General features: G+C 45.0%; 1 protein-coding gene across 13 annotated transcripts in view; it reads right to left on the reverse strand.

Moving 5' to 3' along the window:
• The window catches only part of myo5aa (myosin VAa), a 39,807-nt gene that overhangs the window by 13,314 nt on the left and 12,076 nt on the right, over positions 1-14,417 (reverse strand). For 12 of the 13 annotated variants that reach the window (XM_078085536.1, XM_078085535.1, XM_078085533.1 and 9 more), the window contains exons 5-22: positions 13,567-13,723; positions 11,933-12,076; positions 10,633-10,714; positions 9,774-9,881; positions 9,424-9,530; positions 8,913-9,178; positions 8,637-8,718; positions 8,392-8,532; positions 7,439-7,564; positions 6,588-6,671; positions 3,169-3,324; positions 2,940-3,037; positions 2,724-2,810; positions 2,095-2,203; positions 1,760-1,971; positions 1,429-1,585; positions 991-1,230; positions 661-909 (exon numbers count right to left, since the gene is read on the reverse strand). In XM_078085536.1, the coding sequence (XP_077941662.1) occupies positions 661-909; positions 991-1,230; positions 1,429-1,585; positions 1,760-1,971; positions 2,095-2,203; positions 2,724-2,810; positions 2,940-3,037; positions 3,169-3,324; positions 6,588-6,671; positions 7,439-7,564; positions 8,392-8,532; positions 8,637-8,718; positions 8,913-9,178; positions 9,424-9,530; positions 9,774-9,881; positions 10,633-10,714; positions 11,933-12,076; positions 13,567-13,723 (2,605 nt within the window). Of the gene's footprint in view, positions 1-660; positions 910-990; positions 1,231-1,428; positions 1,586-1,759; positions 1,972-2,094; positions 2,204-2,723; positions 2,811-2,939; positions 3,038-3,168; positions 3,325-4,273; positions 4,277-6,587; positions 6,672-7,438; positions 7,565-8,391; positions 8,533-8,636; positions 8,719-8,912; positions 9,179-9,423; positions 9,531-9,773; positions 9,882-10,632; positions 10,715-11,932; positions 12,077-13,566; positions 13,724-14,417 lie in introns of all 13 variants that reach the window. The other variant, XM_078085532.1, reaches the window with a different exon arrangement.

A 14,417-nucleotide genomic window follows, 5' to 3' on the forward strand; every position in this document is an offset into this window, starting at 1 on the left:
AGAAACAGAAACACACACATTGAGAAAGGATCCTTAATTATAACATGTTGTGCGAAACGAGCTCAGGATCTTGACCACAAAGACGATTCTATGGGACTAAATGTGACTGATCCATTTATTTCCCACATCTAACACATTGCTGTTACTCCTAACTCTTCAAAGAGGCGGAAACAGAGGAGGACGGAGTACTCAAGCATACAGTTCAGTAGCTACCTTACTAGCACACTACTCCATCTCCTGTGCTCACCTGCCCCGGGGCAACTGCGCCCTCTGACCCCACCATGGGCCCATTTCACCCTGGTTCGCTTTGGCTCCTAAATCAGGGGACAACGGTTTTCCTCTAGTGCCAATATACGTATTTAAGCAAGAGAAATATTTCTTGAGATATACATTTCTTGATGTATATATATACACACATATATTCCAGGACACAATGGGATATTGTACTAATTTCTAGTGAACTTTTTTTAAACTAAAAGTTTGGCTAGATGGCTGAAAATGCGAAGAGGGAGTTTTAATATAGATAAGCAATAAGTAAATTTCCCTTGAAATTCAAACCTCGATTTCCATAAAAAGGTTAAGGTTAAGAAAATAGCCTCGACAAACACGTAACACCACGGAGCACCTGGACCACAGGTACAGCTGTGGACCTTTTCTTACTTTCTCCATTTCGCTCCTGTAGTTTTGCGCCCAGTCCTCGATGGTCTTCTTCTCCTTCTGTGTGGAACTCAGCTCCTTCCTCAGCTTCTCCAGCTCCTCCAGCAGCGACGTCACTTGGTGGCCTTTGTTCTTGGCGTCCTCCTCCGCCCCTCGCAGCCGGCTCAGCTCGCCACGCATCCGCTCGCTCTCTGTTGTGTAGGTGTTCTCCAGACCGGCTAGCCTCTCGTTGACCAAGCGGTTTTCTTTGTTCTGGGGGGGAGGGACGGATTATGAAACAGGAAAGCCCAAAACCCAAAGGATGAAATAAAGACGACGGGGCAAACGACCCACCTGCTCGTCGAGTTTCCTCTGCAGCTGCATGATCTTGTTCTCCATGCCTTTGTTGAGCTTCTTGAAGTGCTCCACCGAGCGAGCCTCGATCTTCAGCTTCTTCAACTCGCGCCTGGCCTTCATCCTGCGGAAGCAGCACTGCAGGTAGACCAGGGAGACGAGGCAGCGCTTGTACCAGCACCGAGCCAACCAGCCACGGACGCGTTTCTGAATGATCACCACCTTGCTCTCCCGCAGTAACTGCAGAGGGAGGAGAAGCAGGCAGAGTAAGAAGAGCCCATATTACATTAAATAGATAAACAGAACGTAGTTATTTTCCAATTTCACTGATCCAACTTTCACACGCGTAATGGGTGTGATTTTCTCGGTGTAAATGTTTTACTTAAAGCTGGATCTCAGGTTAGATCGAAAACATTTTTCAGCATTTTGCGATCTTACCGCCCGGTACTTCTGCCGGGCCATGTAAGCTCTGAGGATCGTCTGCATGACCAGAGCGGCAGCCTGCTTCTGTCTGTAGCGTTTCTTCTCCACGCACATGCGCTGGTACTTCTGGATAGTGGTGGCCGCCTGCGTGCGACGCATGAACTTGGCCAAGCTGAGGAGACCAAAGATATACACGACTCAACTCAACAAGTAGTGAACCGAACTTCAGACAGTTTTAAAACAATGGTTTCCTCCAGTATTGTTTTCTGTCTGTAAAACTGTCTGTAAGAAGGACTCAAATGTCTTTGCACACGATGGTTCTGTGAATCCGGTTCAACTGACTCACCGGCGAGCCTGGTGCCCTCTGGTGAACCTCTGGATGGTGATGGCAGCGCTGCGCTTGCGCAGGTACTTCTTGCGTGCCAGCCAGCAGCGAATGGTTTTCTGGATGCGAATGCAGGCAGCGCGCAACTTCTCCGCCCTCAACTTCTCCAGGTAGGCAACCTGGCCGGCCCGGAAGAAGATCTTGGTCTTACCAAACTGATATTTGTCCTGGTCCTGAAAGAAGAGAGAAGCAAGAGATCCGCAGTGAGACGGATTCATTGATGTATAGCTGCCATTTATAAACATTATTTCTCCCTGTTAAGAATGATGGAAAGGTAAAAATCCAGAGAGCCTGACCTGGACCAGATGCTCCAGGACATTTCTGCAGGTCAACCTCCTGTCAGGTAACACGTCCTTCTGCTTCATCAGCACTCTGTATCGGCTGAAGAACTCCTGGTACGTCCATCTGAGACACACACGTAAAGGAGTTAGCCACGATGTACACATTTAAATATTATCGTTTGTTTGATGAAGTTTTTTTTTTGAATTTGCAAAGAGGGAACAAGGTTGGTTTGCAGTTTGGTTTCTGTAAAGTGTATACTCATTATCTCATGATGCGATTCATGTTTGTGGTGTCAAATGTACCATTTTTTCATTCATTCATTCCAGCTCAATCCCAATAATGGTTTCTCATGAGAAAATGTTTTTCTTCTGTTCCAATCCTAAGGTCTTCACTATTGATCTAAAATGCATTAAGGAGACAAGTAAGTAAAGCCAGACTACTATCCAATGCACGAAGACAGACAAAACCTCCTCCTCTACCTAACCTCACTCGTGCAATTTGAGTGACGATAAATGCACCGAGCTGTCTGGCTGTGTTACGAGCTCTCGATAGGCATTTGACTTCTGCTCGAAAATATTGAAAACTCTTTGAGGACAAAACACATCCAACACCAGACAGTCTAGTGGAAATGTGGCGTCGGTACCTGGATGGGAACCCTGCAGCAGAGATGCGGATGGTTTCTAGGACGCCGCAGGCTCTGAGCTGCTGCACCGCACGTTTAGGATCAAACCTATCAACATCACAACAGTAAACATCTTCTATCAATTACACCAGAGCTTAGATGGCAGAGGATATATTCACCTCTAGATATATCATTTTACAATGTGTTTTTTCACAGATAAAGAAGGGGAAGACTCACGAGAAGGCCAGCTTGAAGTCATTGGGTTTGATGCAGCGTACGTAGTGCGGAGTCGTCGCGTTCAAAGTTTCCATCAGCATCTGCAGCGAGTTACGAAACTACAAGAGACGACAATCGTCACCATCGTTTCTTTTGTAGCTTCATACTCAACTCTAAAATGTATCTTTGGCTAATCATCATCACGAACACGTGCTGTTGTTTGTTGCATTATAAATGGATGTGAAAATACCTGGCAGCCGACAGTCTTCTTGTGCTCCTTGCTGCTCTTCTCACGGCCCTTCTCAGGTTTGATGCTGAGGCGCGTCCGGCCTCCGGTGCCGGGGACCTGACCAGTGGGACTGATGGCTTTCTCCCCGTCGTGGAACAGCTCCACCAGCAGGGGAAACTGGGGAAAGCAGCACGCTTACAGTCAAACAGAGTTGCTGAGGCCGGCATTAGAGACTGCGGGCTATATTGATTTACGGGATAATAAGCTAACCAAAAAGGAATTTCCCTCCATACTTACTGTTAAATTAAGCTCCGGTGCAACTACAAAATATATTTATGGGTGATAAATTTAGTTTCTAACAGCCTCGTATTACAGTTCCTGGCATGCATATGCATTTCTCCACCGTGTGCATGAAGCCGTACGAAGCTTTCATGGAGAATCGGCCACAAGCCTGCGTAAGTTGTGTTACTAAAACCACGTTGTTGATGCCTGCTTCAAAAGCAATCAGGTTATCTAGTTAAGAGATTGAGTGCGGAGATGGTTTGAGTTAGTTCAACATTATCACGTGTTCGAGTAGACGAGCGAGTAGCTGCGGTTTGAATTGTTGATTAGCGTTGTGTTAAACTTATTCACAGCAAGAGTGTTGTTACAATGTTTTAAAAAGGCCAATGAAAAAAAACCCCGAAAGGTTATGTTTAGTCATATATGAAAATACGGCGTGGCCATATATGACTGCATGGCATTGTGCTGCCATGCGGTATGATGCACACAAACACACGCGTCGTGTTGCATATAGCACTGAGGTTATATGAGGAGGATGCCGTGTTATGCGCAGTCACCATGCGGCTCCTCTCGCCAGAGTCATTAAGCAGGATTATCCAGGATGTGAAAATATCCTCCTCCTTATGTCCCTCTTATTTTATGTCCAGCCCTCTTTTCTCCTCTGAGTGCCTTTGGTGCTCTTCATGCATTAAAACAAAAAACACACAAGCACATAACTTCAATCTCATCAGTGCCGTTAGAGTGATGATACCTCAGTGACCGAGAGAGAGAAGGAGGAAAGATAAAGAGGGAAAAAAAGGAAGAGCTACAGGCGGACTGGCGTTGTAAGAACGCCTCTGTTTACCTTCTGCTGGCAGGGAGGGGTTGTCATGATGAGGACAGAACCAAACATACATGGACAACATATGGAGACACAGTGACAAAAGAAACACAATGACATTAAAAGGAAAGGAAACCCACAAGCTCAGGTCCAACAATCATTATCACCCCCATCACAACACACATGGATGATTGAAAAAAAAGAAAACAGGCGGACTAATGAGGTTGAAATGGATTGGCCAGACGTTGATGGGATGATGATTTCTTGCCCAAAACACTTTGGGATGCATTTCCACTGAGCTGGAAGCCTGCATGAAGTATAGAGCGTGTCTGTGTGGGTAGACGGCCACGTGCAGGGAATTTGACCTGCAGAAATCCTGCTCAGGTTCCTGGGTTGCTCATTGGGTCATTGGAAATCTCTGCGTTCGGCATTTCTCCAAAGCACTGTCGATTGGACCTGCAAGCAGCCGTCTGCATGAATGCGAGAGACTCCTGTGTGCATCACAGGTCTCGTTTTTTTGAGCAATGCGGGTTACTCTTTGAAACCAGCGCTGGAGTATTTAACGGCAAACACTTGGAACGCAAGTCCATGTATTATACAACCGGGATTTTCTTTATAGAGCTTCAATTGCTGGGATCTGGTATTTGACTGACACTGCTAAAAAAGTCCACATTGGTGTGATTATGAGACACCTCCAAATTATTTAGTGGAGAAAACAAAGGCAAAATGTAAAATGTAAACATTTATCGGAGCTTGAATTGAATGAATTCCTGGTTCAACTTGGACTCGCTGTAGTGTTTATATTTGTTTGTTTGTTGGTATGTTTACTGTGCAATGGAGGATCATTAGCAAGGGCTTAGAGGATTGAAGTGGTCTAGATAATTTGGCTAAACTTTTAGCCCTTTAACAACCAGCATAATCCTCTTTTTTCCCCCCAGTTCTTTGTAGTCTCCCTGTTACCAGATCTCAGAAGGAGACTATGTTCAAGACCCCAGGTGTAATGAACCAGACCTGTTATTAAAGTTGGAAGTCTTTCAGTGGCAGTTTGAGAAAGTAAATCATCCCAAACATCCCAGTCTGTTCATCTAAAAGGGCGATCACATTCAAACGATGGTGATGAAATGAATCAGCTGCTAAATGTCAATCATTTCTCAGTCGTTCCCCGAATTCAAGATGAGGTTGTGTGGTACCACGGTAGGTCAATCAATGTTAATTTTACATCCAGTTTAAGAGTTCGCTAGCTAGAAAACATGTGCATTCTCACACAGACGGACACACACACACACACACACACACACACACACACACACACACACACACACACACACACACACACACACACACACACACACACACACACACACACACACACACACACACACACACACACACACACACGGGACAAGAAGACAGAGAAAAAAATCTGCAACTTAGAGCTCCTTAGCATTCATTCTCAATTGTTTAAATCTCCCTGATTTCCATGGCAACATTCATACTTGAGTCCATGACTGTGTGTGTGTGTGTGTGTGTGTTCCTGTGTTAAGTGATTGAGTTAGAGGTTAGAGCAGACAGTACTTCAACCCTTACCCAATTCTCTTCTTGATGGAAGTCTATAAGAGAACATTCGTGGGTCATTTGAGAGTTTTGGAAAAACACACAACATCATGGCTTGTGTCTGTGTGTGTGTGTGTGTGTGTGTGTGCACGTGGATCCAAAAATAATGTATGACGTGGGCTTTTTTTTTTTTACCCAAACAGGTTCAAGAAACAGAACCTAAACAGATTAACACACACACACACACACACACACACACACACACACACACACACACACACACACACACACACACACACACACACACACACACCTACACCTACTTACAAACACCCATCAACACACACTTAACTATCGCTACTACATAACACTGGATTTATTTGGGTCAAGGGTCTTGCCTTTTTAAATATATTTAGAAAAAACAGCCATGGCAATATTGTGCAAAATATATCATTATAACAATATATTGATACCACAATATTGACCCACAATCACCTTTATTTTTAAACCTGTGTGGCTTTAACTCTCCCGGATGGAGTCATCGCTTCTGGCGTCAACACTACCTCCACATGGCCACGGGATGGCGCTGCCTGCCTGAACCTTCAGCTGGGGGATCGTGTCGATAAACAATGGACTATATTTCCCCCCACAGAGGCTCCCAGCTCTCCGTGAGCAGCAGCCTTTGGCTTTGATCTCAGTGGCACTTTGTGCATTGATGTGTTGAAATGTCTCTCTGCTTTGAACGTACGTAACTGTGACGTGGGTGTGCGTCTGTACTCCTCACCTTGCTGGCCTTCAGCACGTTGATCTGTTCTTCGTTCACTGTGTCCTTGTTCTTCTCCAGGAAACCTTCACATTGGTACTCCACCTGCTCGACACCAACAGAGCCGTTTGTGTCACAGCACAAAAGTAACATTTCACTGGGAACCATCCAGGTATTTCTGATGAGACATTCAGTTTACTCGTGCAGGTTTTTGGGGAAGAAGATGAATGATAATTAGACTCTTTGCGTGGTTTTGCATCCCTACAGTTGACCTTCTCTACCCGTTTTTTGTATTCTTAATCACGTTCCTGCGGATCCTAACACATCTGACTGAGAAATGTGTACTCACTGTCCTAATGCTCAAAGGGGAAAAGTTTCCACCTATTGGTTTTATATCAACCACTGAGGCAGAGAGAAAAGCTTCTGGTTTAATATCAACCTTAATCTTTTCAAATGTTTAGACAGAAATATCTCAAAGGAGCTCATTTTAGAGTCAGGGTAACGTCATTAGCCCTTGACTCTGTCTATCTGTAACCTCATAGTGGGGCTCTTAAAACAGACATTAAAAATAACACTGTAATACAGCACCTCATTACAGGATATGGAGCACTAAAGCGGATTACACTTTCAACCATATGCACACTCAAAACATTTCACTGCAGTACTGTTTTTTTTGGTGTGAAAACAATAATGATTTAATAAAAAGTTATGCTCCAGCCATCCTAAAAATAGCTGCAGCGCTGCAGCAGCAACTGTAGCCAACATGTCCATAAGACTCTACGTGCGGATACACAGCTTTTAGTTTTCAAGCCAAACGTGAATGTTTTATTTTACTACGACAAACACTTTGAAACAAACAGAGTCCGGCCCACCTTGTCGGCAAAATGTTGAATGATGAAAGCGCGGTTGGACATGCGTGGCTTCTCGAAGAGGGAGCAGGTCTTCAGGTGGGTGTTGTAGAGCTTCTGAGCCCAAGAATCATCGGAACCTTTGGGCATCTTTTACGGAAACGGAGGACACAAGGAGCATATCAGTAGGAAAGAAAGTATGTAACCACCTGATAAAAAAATTACGTTGAAAGACAAATTTCAAGTAGATTACGTTGTACGTTATTGTTATTGGATTGAATTACATTTTACACTGAATTTCTTTTGGTGGTTGGACAGCGCACGGGGACACCTTTTCTGATGTTTCTTTGCCAATAAGTCAAAGCAAATGTCCGTTTTGTGTTTGCGTTAGCCTCCAATTATGTCAGCAATGTGGACCACCTCAAATGTCAACAGCTTGTAAAATGACCTTGCAGTGCTTAAGAGCCACGGAGAGATTAGTCAGCACTGTTAGTGAACTGGCTGAGTCGCGTCGATGGTACGAGCACTGCCTTGAATCTACACTGGCTGCCACCCAAATAATAACTCAGATAACTCCTACATTTCATGTACATTCAACCAAAGCTCCACCCAAACATTACGTACGTAGTGTGCACAAAATAAAAACGTGTGATTTGTCTCAGTTTTATTGTGTATGCTGGAAAAGCTGTCGTCGCTGTGATGCTGGGTGTCAACCCACATGGTCGTTCTCCAGCTGCAGCACGGACTTACTTTACTTTTTGTATGCAAGTTATTTTTCGACAAACAGTTTGGTGCTGATGCAGACGCTTTTAAAAGACAGATTAACCATCAGTCTGTTTTGGTAAAAAGATCAATAGACAGATAGAGAGCCGAATCCAATAAAAACACAACTGCGACAAAGCAACACAATCCTGTTCCGGCTCCCACAATAATATTATCAGAACATAAAGGATTTTAAATGCTATTTCAAAATGCACCTTGCACTCCTCGTCCAGCAGGTCCAGGATGCCCATCTTTGCCTCTATGAGGTTGATGCAGGGCTGATTGTCGTAGAAGTCAATCAGAGTCCAGGGGATTTGCTCCTTCATGTACTCCTCCTGCTCCAGCTTGAACACATGCTACACAAACACACAAACACAGGAATGGGGAATAAGCTTAATACTTGCATAATCTTGCACATCTTTAAATACGCAACCCATACGGTAAAACGAGCGCTGCCCACCATGTTGAACTGCTGCTGGAGTTTCTCATTGGCGTAGTTGATACAGAACTGCTCAAAGCTGTTGATCTCAAAGGTCTCAAACCTTGAGGGGACGAACGGAGAAGACGTGCCGTTTGAACATCGTGTTTGAACATCGCTAATAAGTGCGTCAGTGCGATTGACTTTACTGGTCTATTAAGCCATGTTGTACACTACAATGTCTCTTTTCATATTAGTGATATTTAAAACCTCCGATTTGCTCATCACCCACGGTGACAGGCGAATGCACGGACGTACCCGTAGATGTCAAGGACCCCGATGAAGGAGTGCTGTTTAAAATTGGTGATTAGCGCTTTGTTAACGTGCTCCACGATCCAGTTGAAGAGCTTCGCGTAGATGTGTTTTGAGAGCGCGTCGCGGGCGTTGGTGGCCTGCAGGCGGGGAAGGGTCTTGATGTACGTCTCTGTGGCCGTCTTCAGCTTCCTGTGGCACAGCCACTGAGACATGTCCTGGTAGGTCACGCCCACCAAATCGCAGAATGCCGTCAGGTGGCCATTGTTGGGCTAGAGTGAAAAGATTTGAATCAATAGCAGGAAATACCCGACACGACGTGAGTTAGGAAAAAAATGGATTTCCTCCTTTCAAACAAGTAGCACAACTGAGAAACAGTGACTTGTTCCTCAGCTTTAACTGGCCCAACGGATCTATTTTTAGATTTATGTCTAGTGCAGGCCGTCGCGGATATCAAGCTATCGGTTTCAGCTTGTCTCACTGACAATCTGAACAGCAACATTAATATTCTCCTCACTGGAATGATGCTGCTGTCCGAGTCTCTGTCCTTTATCTCCACGTTCCCCAGATGAAGAATAGCAGCCAACACCTGGAACAAACCCATCTGATTGGATTCATTAATACCTGCAGAGGAAAACACACACAGATACATAAACACACACGGTACTTTAGTCGTTGGAGGGTTAGGGTGATGGCTGAGATGCATCCTCATCCTGGGAGGTTCAACAATTAGGAAAGCTATACCTTAAATAATGCGTTTATTATTATTATGCAGCTGGTCTACAGTGCTGAGTTGTCTTAAGATGTATTCGAGCACCGGGTTATAGACATAATTGAATGTTTGCTTGTTTTTCTGTGTGAGGTTACCGAGCAACGTGAAGGCTTTGCGAGTGGAGGACAGCTCCTTTGTGTCATCCACGCCGTCAATTACCGGGCTCCGGCCCTGCCTGGTGTACAAGAAGTCGTTTGCGCTGCCTGAGCGGTGAAAGAGAGACAGTGAATCAATTCAGAAAACATGCAGAATGTGCAGTTTTTACCTGGTGCTCCGTGGGAACAAATGTGCTTTCACAGCACCCTCTTTTTCTGCAGAGCTTTGGAAAACTAAATGTGCCTGATTTAATGTATGGAGGTTTATTTAGGAAAACATTTTGTTTCTGATTAGCTAGGAGTAACTGTATCAATCATACGTTGTGACAATCAACCACCCTTCTGTGTAAAAGTGATGTTAGCTTTACTTTTGCACAATCTGTTTCACTATGCACACTTCACACTGAATTAAGGCATGACTTGTTTCCTGGCAACGAGAGGCACTGACACGACTGTGACAACCACCCCATTTATTGAGCCAGGAAGTCAGCAGGAGAGGAGAAAGACAGCAGCTGTGCATGCGCATGTATGAGTGTGTGTGTGTGTGTGTGTATCCAATGACTTGGATGAGCAGGTGCAGGCTCACAGTGGGGGAGCGCTGAGTGCCTGTTTAACCACAGTCGATATGTTTAATAAGTCTAAACCGATATAAAATCTGATCAGTCAGCGCTCTTAAGACATGAAACTGCGGTATATCAACTTCTTACAGCGCTGGAGGGGGCAGAACCACTGCAGCTAAACACTGGGCTCCTCCACTAGGTCACTCTCTCTGTGCTCTCTCAATTCTAGCTACTGTTTTTGTGTGTGTGTGTGTGTGTGTGTGTGTGTGTGTATGCATGCGCACGTGTATGACACTTACTTAGCTTCAGCATCTTGAACTCAGGCAGATGGGATGATGCACAGAGCTGATAGAAGATGTGATAATTCCTTTCCTCGTCGGCCTGAAACAAAGCATGAAGATGATTTGATAGGGAAACGCTGCACGCACACATATGTTGCATTTTTATTCGACTACGTACATTGGAGGTCATTGATTCTAGAGTTTTTTCAACACGGCCTCTTGCAGGGAAAACCATACCTCTGTGGGTGATGTATAACCACATGGGCTTTGAATTAGATTGACAGTTTATATATGCCCTATATTCTGCTACTAGAATTTAAAACACGCACACACCCATAAATGGGTGGCACCGGAGTCAATCATGTGAAAAAAGGAGTGGAAGGTGATCACGCTTTCCACTTACATCCTCATTCCCCAACACTGCTGCACAGACAGAAGAACGTGTGTGTGTGAGTTGAATATGCTGCCTTGACAAGACACTGCTCTACCGACTCTGCCAGTGAGCAAACCTGCCTCTGAATATACAATGGAGCTACATGGGAGAAACAAAAAGCACATTTTATGCTGTAAATAGATGAAAATTATATTTATATGAGGAGTTAGACCACAAAATATTCTTTGACACTAGAAAGAGAAAGCAAGGGGAGGTGGGGGGGCTACGCTGTCACCCGGTGAAACATATGTATTGTTTGTCTCCTCTCACTCGTCTTTGTGAAGGAGGTTATTGCCGCATTCTTTCTCGTCTCTAAAGGACACCGAGGCCAGACAGTACACGAAGGTTGAGGCCAACATTTCAGACGCTCTAACCGGGGTTACCGTCACTGTACGGTCCCAGCCTGGAAAGTACATTGCATTATCACCACTGTGTTGGGAGCTGGGAGGTCAGACAGTGTCCCGTAGTGAGACATTTCACCCGGACTATTGTTTCATTGTATTGTTTGAAGGTGTTAAAACTAGGCTGTAAGATAAAAACCCTGAATGTTACAGTACAGTACATTAGTCATAACAATTGCATTCTACACTAAGAAATGTCTTATTAACCCTGCAAGACTCCAGAGAGTGACGTAAGCTGAAGAACTGCGTGCATTCACGGACATGATCAGGAGGAGGCCCAAGGACCCTCCACAGGAACAAAGTGTGCAATCAGCAACCAGGTGTGAATGACAGAAGGAAACAACCATTCCAAGGCAAGTTTGAAAAGACTGCGGCAAAAGTGGTTACATTTACAAATGCCGACCCTGTGCGTTGATTTGTGATGGTCGAGGCAGGAGGAGGACAGACTGCGAGCGTTAAAGGAATGAGCGTCACCTTTGCTCACCTGAAACACCACTCGTGATTTCTCCAGCAGATACGTCCTCATGTTGGCGCCGATGATGCGGTAGCGTGTGTCGAAGCCGATCTCGATGTATTTCCCAAAGCGGCTGCTGTTGTCGTTTCGTGTGGTCTTTGCATTTCCAATGGCCTGGGGGACAGACAAAGATCAAAACGAAAAAAAAAGCTGTTATATGTAAGTAACGTGGTTCCAGTTTTGACAGGATAGCACAACAGGAGATGGAGGCTACTAAGTGCAATCACAGAGAAAATGTATTTGGCTCTAACATGGCTCTTGAACATTTTGGGAAATATGCTTATTTGGCTTTCTTGCCAGGGTCAGATCAGCAGGTTGATCCCACTCTCTTGCCAGTGCAGTTAATGTGATGCTGACTGCAGCGAGGGGTTAGCTTAGCTTAGGGCCAGAATAAGGGGCAAACTGCTGGCCAGTCTCTCAAAAGTACTGCACACCTGATCCTAAAACCAGTGAGCCCCAATGTCATACAACCCGAAATAAGATTACGATTAGTTCTGATTGGTAAAAATCAGTAGTTAAATTGACTTCTGTCCTTCCAAAGACAGGATTTTTCTGCTGAGCTACTGATCCCATCTCATCCCAAAGAAATAACTACGGTTTGCAGCCTAAGATCATTAAACAGGATTGATCAATGACCCCTTTGAGGAATTGTTGGGAGACGGGTGGGGCTCCAAAAAAACAAAAAACAAGCCTCCTGCTATTCAAGCAGCCGGCTTGAACTGAGTTAAATCCTGTGTGTGAGCAATGAGGGTTCCCGCTGAGTTAAGGCCAAACACACAGCCTTTCACTGCAGACAAGGAGTCTTTCAGGGAGTATTTCAATCTGTGTACTGCATCAGCCAAACTCACACAAACACTACGCACCGATGCTCTTGCGCACGCCCAGCGGTTTTGTAATATCGGAAAAGGGCTGATGCAACGGTCCACCCTCGTCCACGCCACAGGGAAGAAAAAAAAAGTGACATCTCTGCGACGGGAGAAAGCTTTCTATTCATTCCGTCGGCTTGTCTCCGATTGGCTTGAGGGGGAAAGTTGCGGCCGGGAGGAACGAGAGGGACGTTAGTGGAGCGGTTGTAAAAGGAGACAGGGCGAGGAGGAGGGTGAGGAGGAGGAGGAGGAGGAGGAAGCATATGGACACAGGGAAGCTTTCCAAGCCCTTCTGTCCTCGTGACTGGAGAGGATGGAATACAAAACACGCACAGTGACGGATGAGGCCGGTGTTATCGCAGTGGAGAGCAGCTTGAGGCCAGAAAGACGTGATGGAGGAACTGAAGGGAAGGGAGGAAGTAAATGCCACTGAAGGAGAGCGAGATAAGAGAGGAGGGAAAACGACCTTAAGCCCGTATCATTGGTAAACTGACTAAGCTTGTGAATATACGGTTCAAGGAAACCAGTGCGTTCACATGAACTATTGGGAAACCCGACGCAGAGCTTTTCCCAGCCCTTCAAACACATGGAATGTTCCGGCTGTACAAAGTTGAATCAGGTGAATAATGAGTTATTTCAAAAGAAAAACAGACTCACTAAAAATGGATATGTCAATGTTATGAAATGTCTCCTAGGTTAAACTGTAAATGATCCAAGATCTCGCTCTCCTGTTCTCACCTCCATGATGGGGTTGGAAGCCAAGACTTTCTGCTCCACGTTGGCCTCGCTGGTGGAGCCGCTGACCGTAGCAAAGTATCTCATGGCGTATTTGGCTGATACCGTCTTTCCTGCTCCGGACTCCCCACTCACAATGATCGACTGGTTCCTCTCGTCCCTGACGAGTCAAACAACAAATGAATGAATAAACAACAAAAGGAAGTTGTAGACATCATGTCCTTTCGTTGGGTCTTTCTTTTGGTACTTTAGTAGTTGGAGGGTTAGGGTGATGGCTGAGATGCATCCTCATCCTGGGAGGTTCAACAATTAGGAGCGGGACATAAACAATGTGCGTGGTAGGACAGATAGAAAGTGTCAGATGAAATCATCAACCAACATATTAAGTGCCTGCAGCCAGAGCAGGTCTTGACACACCTTATGAGTTCCCCTGTTCCTGTGCCTGCTTTGATAAATCACGTGGCTGCTCTGCGAATTCTCACACAAACTCAACTAAAATCCTGGGGAGGCAGCGCCTGGAACTCAGACACAGACTTCCCATTCAAACGCCTCCCCTCAGTATAGAAAATATTGCTATGTATGTTATTTTCATATATGTTTTAGAGAAAGAATGACATGAACAACATGAAAAAATACAATAAGTAAATATGAAATTTCTGTAAACTAAAGTAAAAAAGTCCTTTTTCTGGAACATATTGATCTCGAGGCGGTGCTCGTTATTCCCCGGATTCAGCTGGTGACAAAAGGCGACCTGGGCTGAGCAGTAAAAGAACTCCAGACTTTAGAACAATAACTCCACTGAGATTGGACAATTAATTGTGCAGCACTACATTTGAATTTAGGGTCCTCACCAG

The sequence above is a fragment of the Gasterosteus aculeatus genome, chromosome 12, assembly GCF_964276395.1.
Source record: "Gasterosteus aculeatus chromosome 12, fGasAcu3.hap1.1, whole genome shotgun sequence".
NCBI classification, from domain to species: Eukaryota; Metazoa; Chordata; class Actinopteri; order Perciformes; family Gasterosteidae; genus Gasterosteus; species Gasterosteus aculeatus.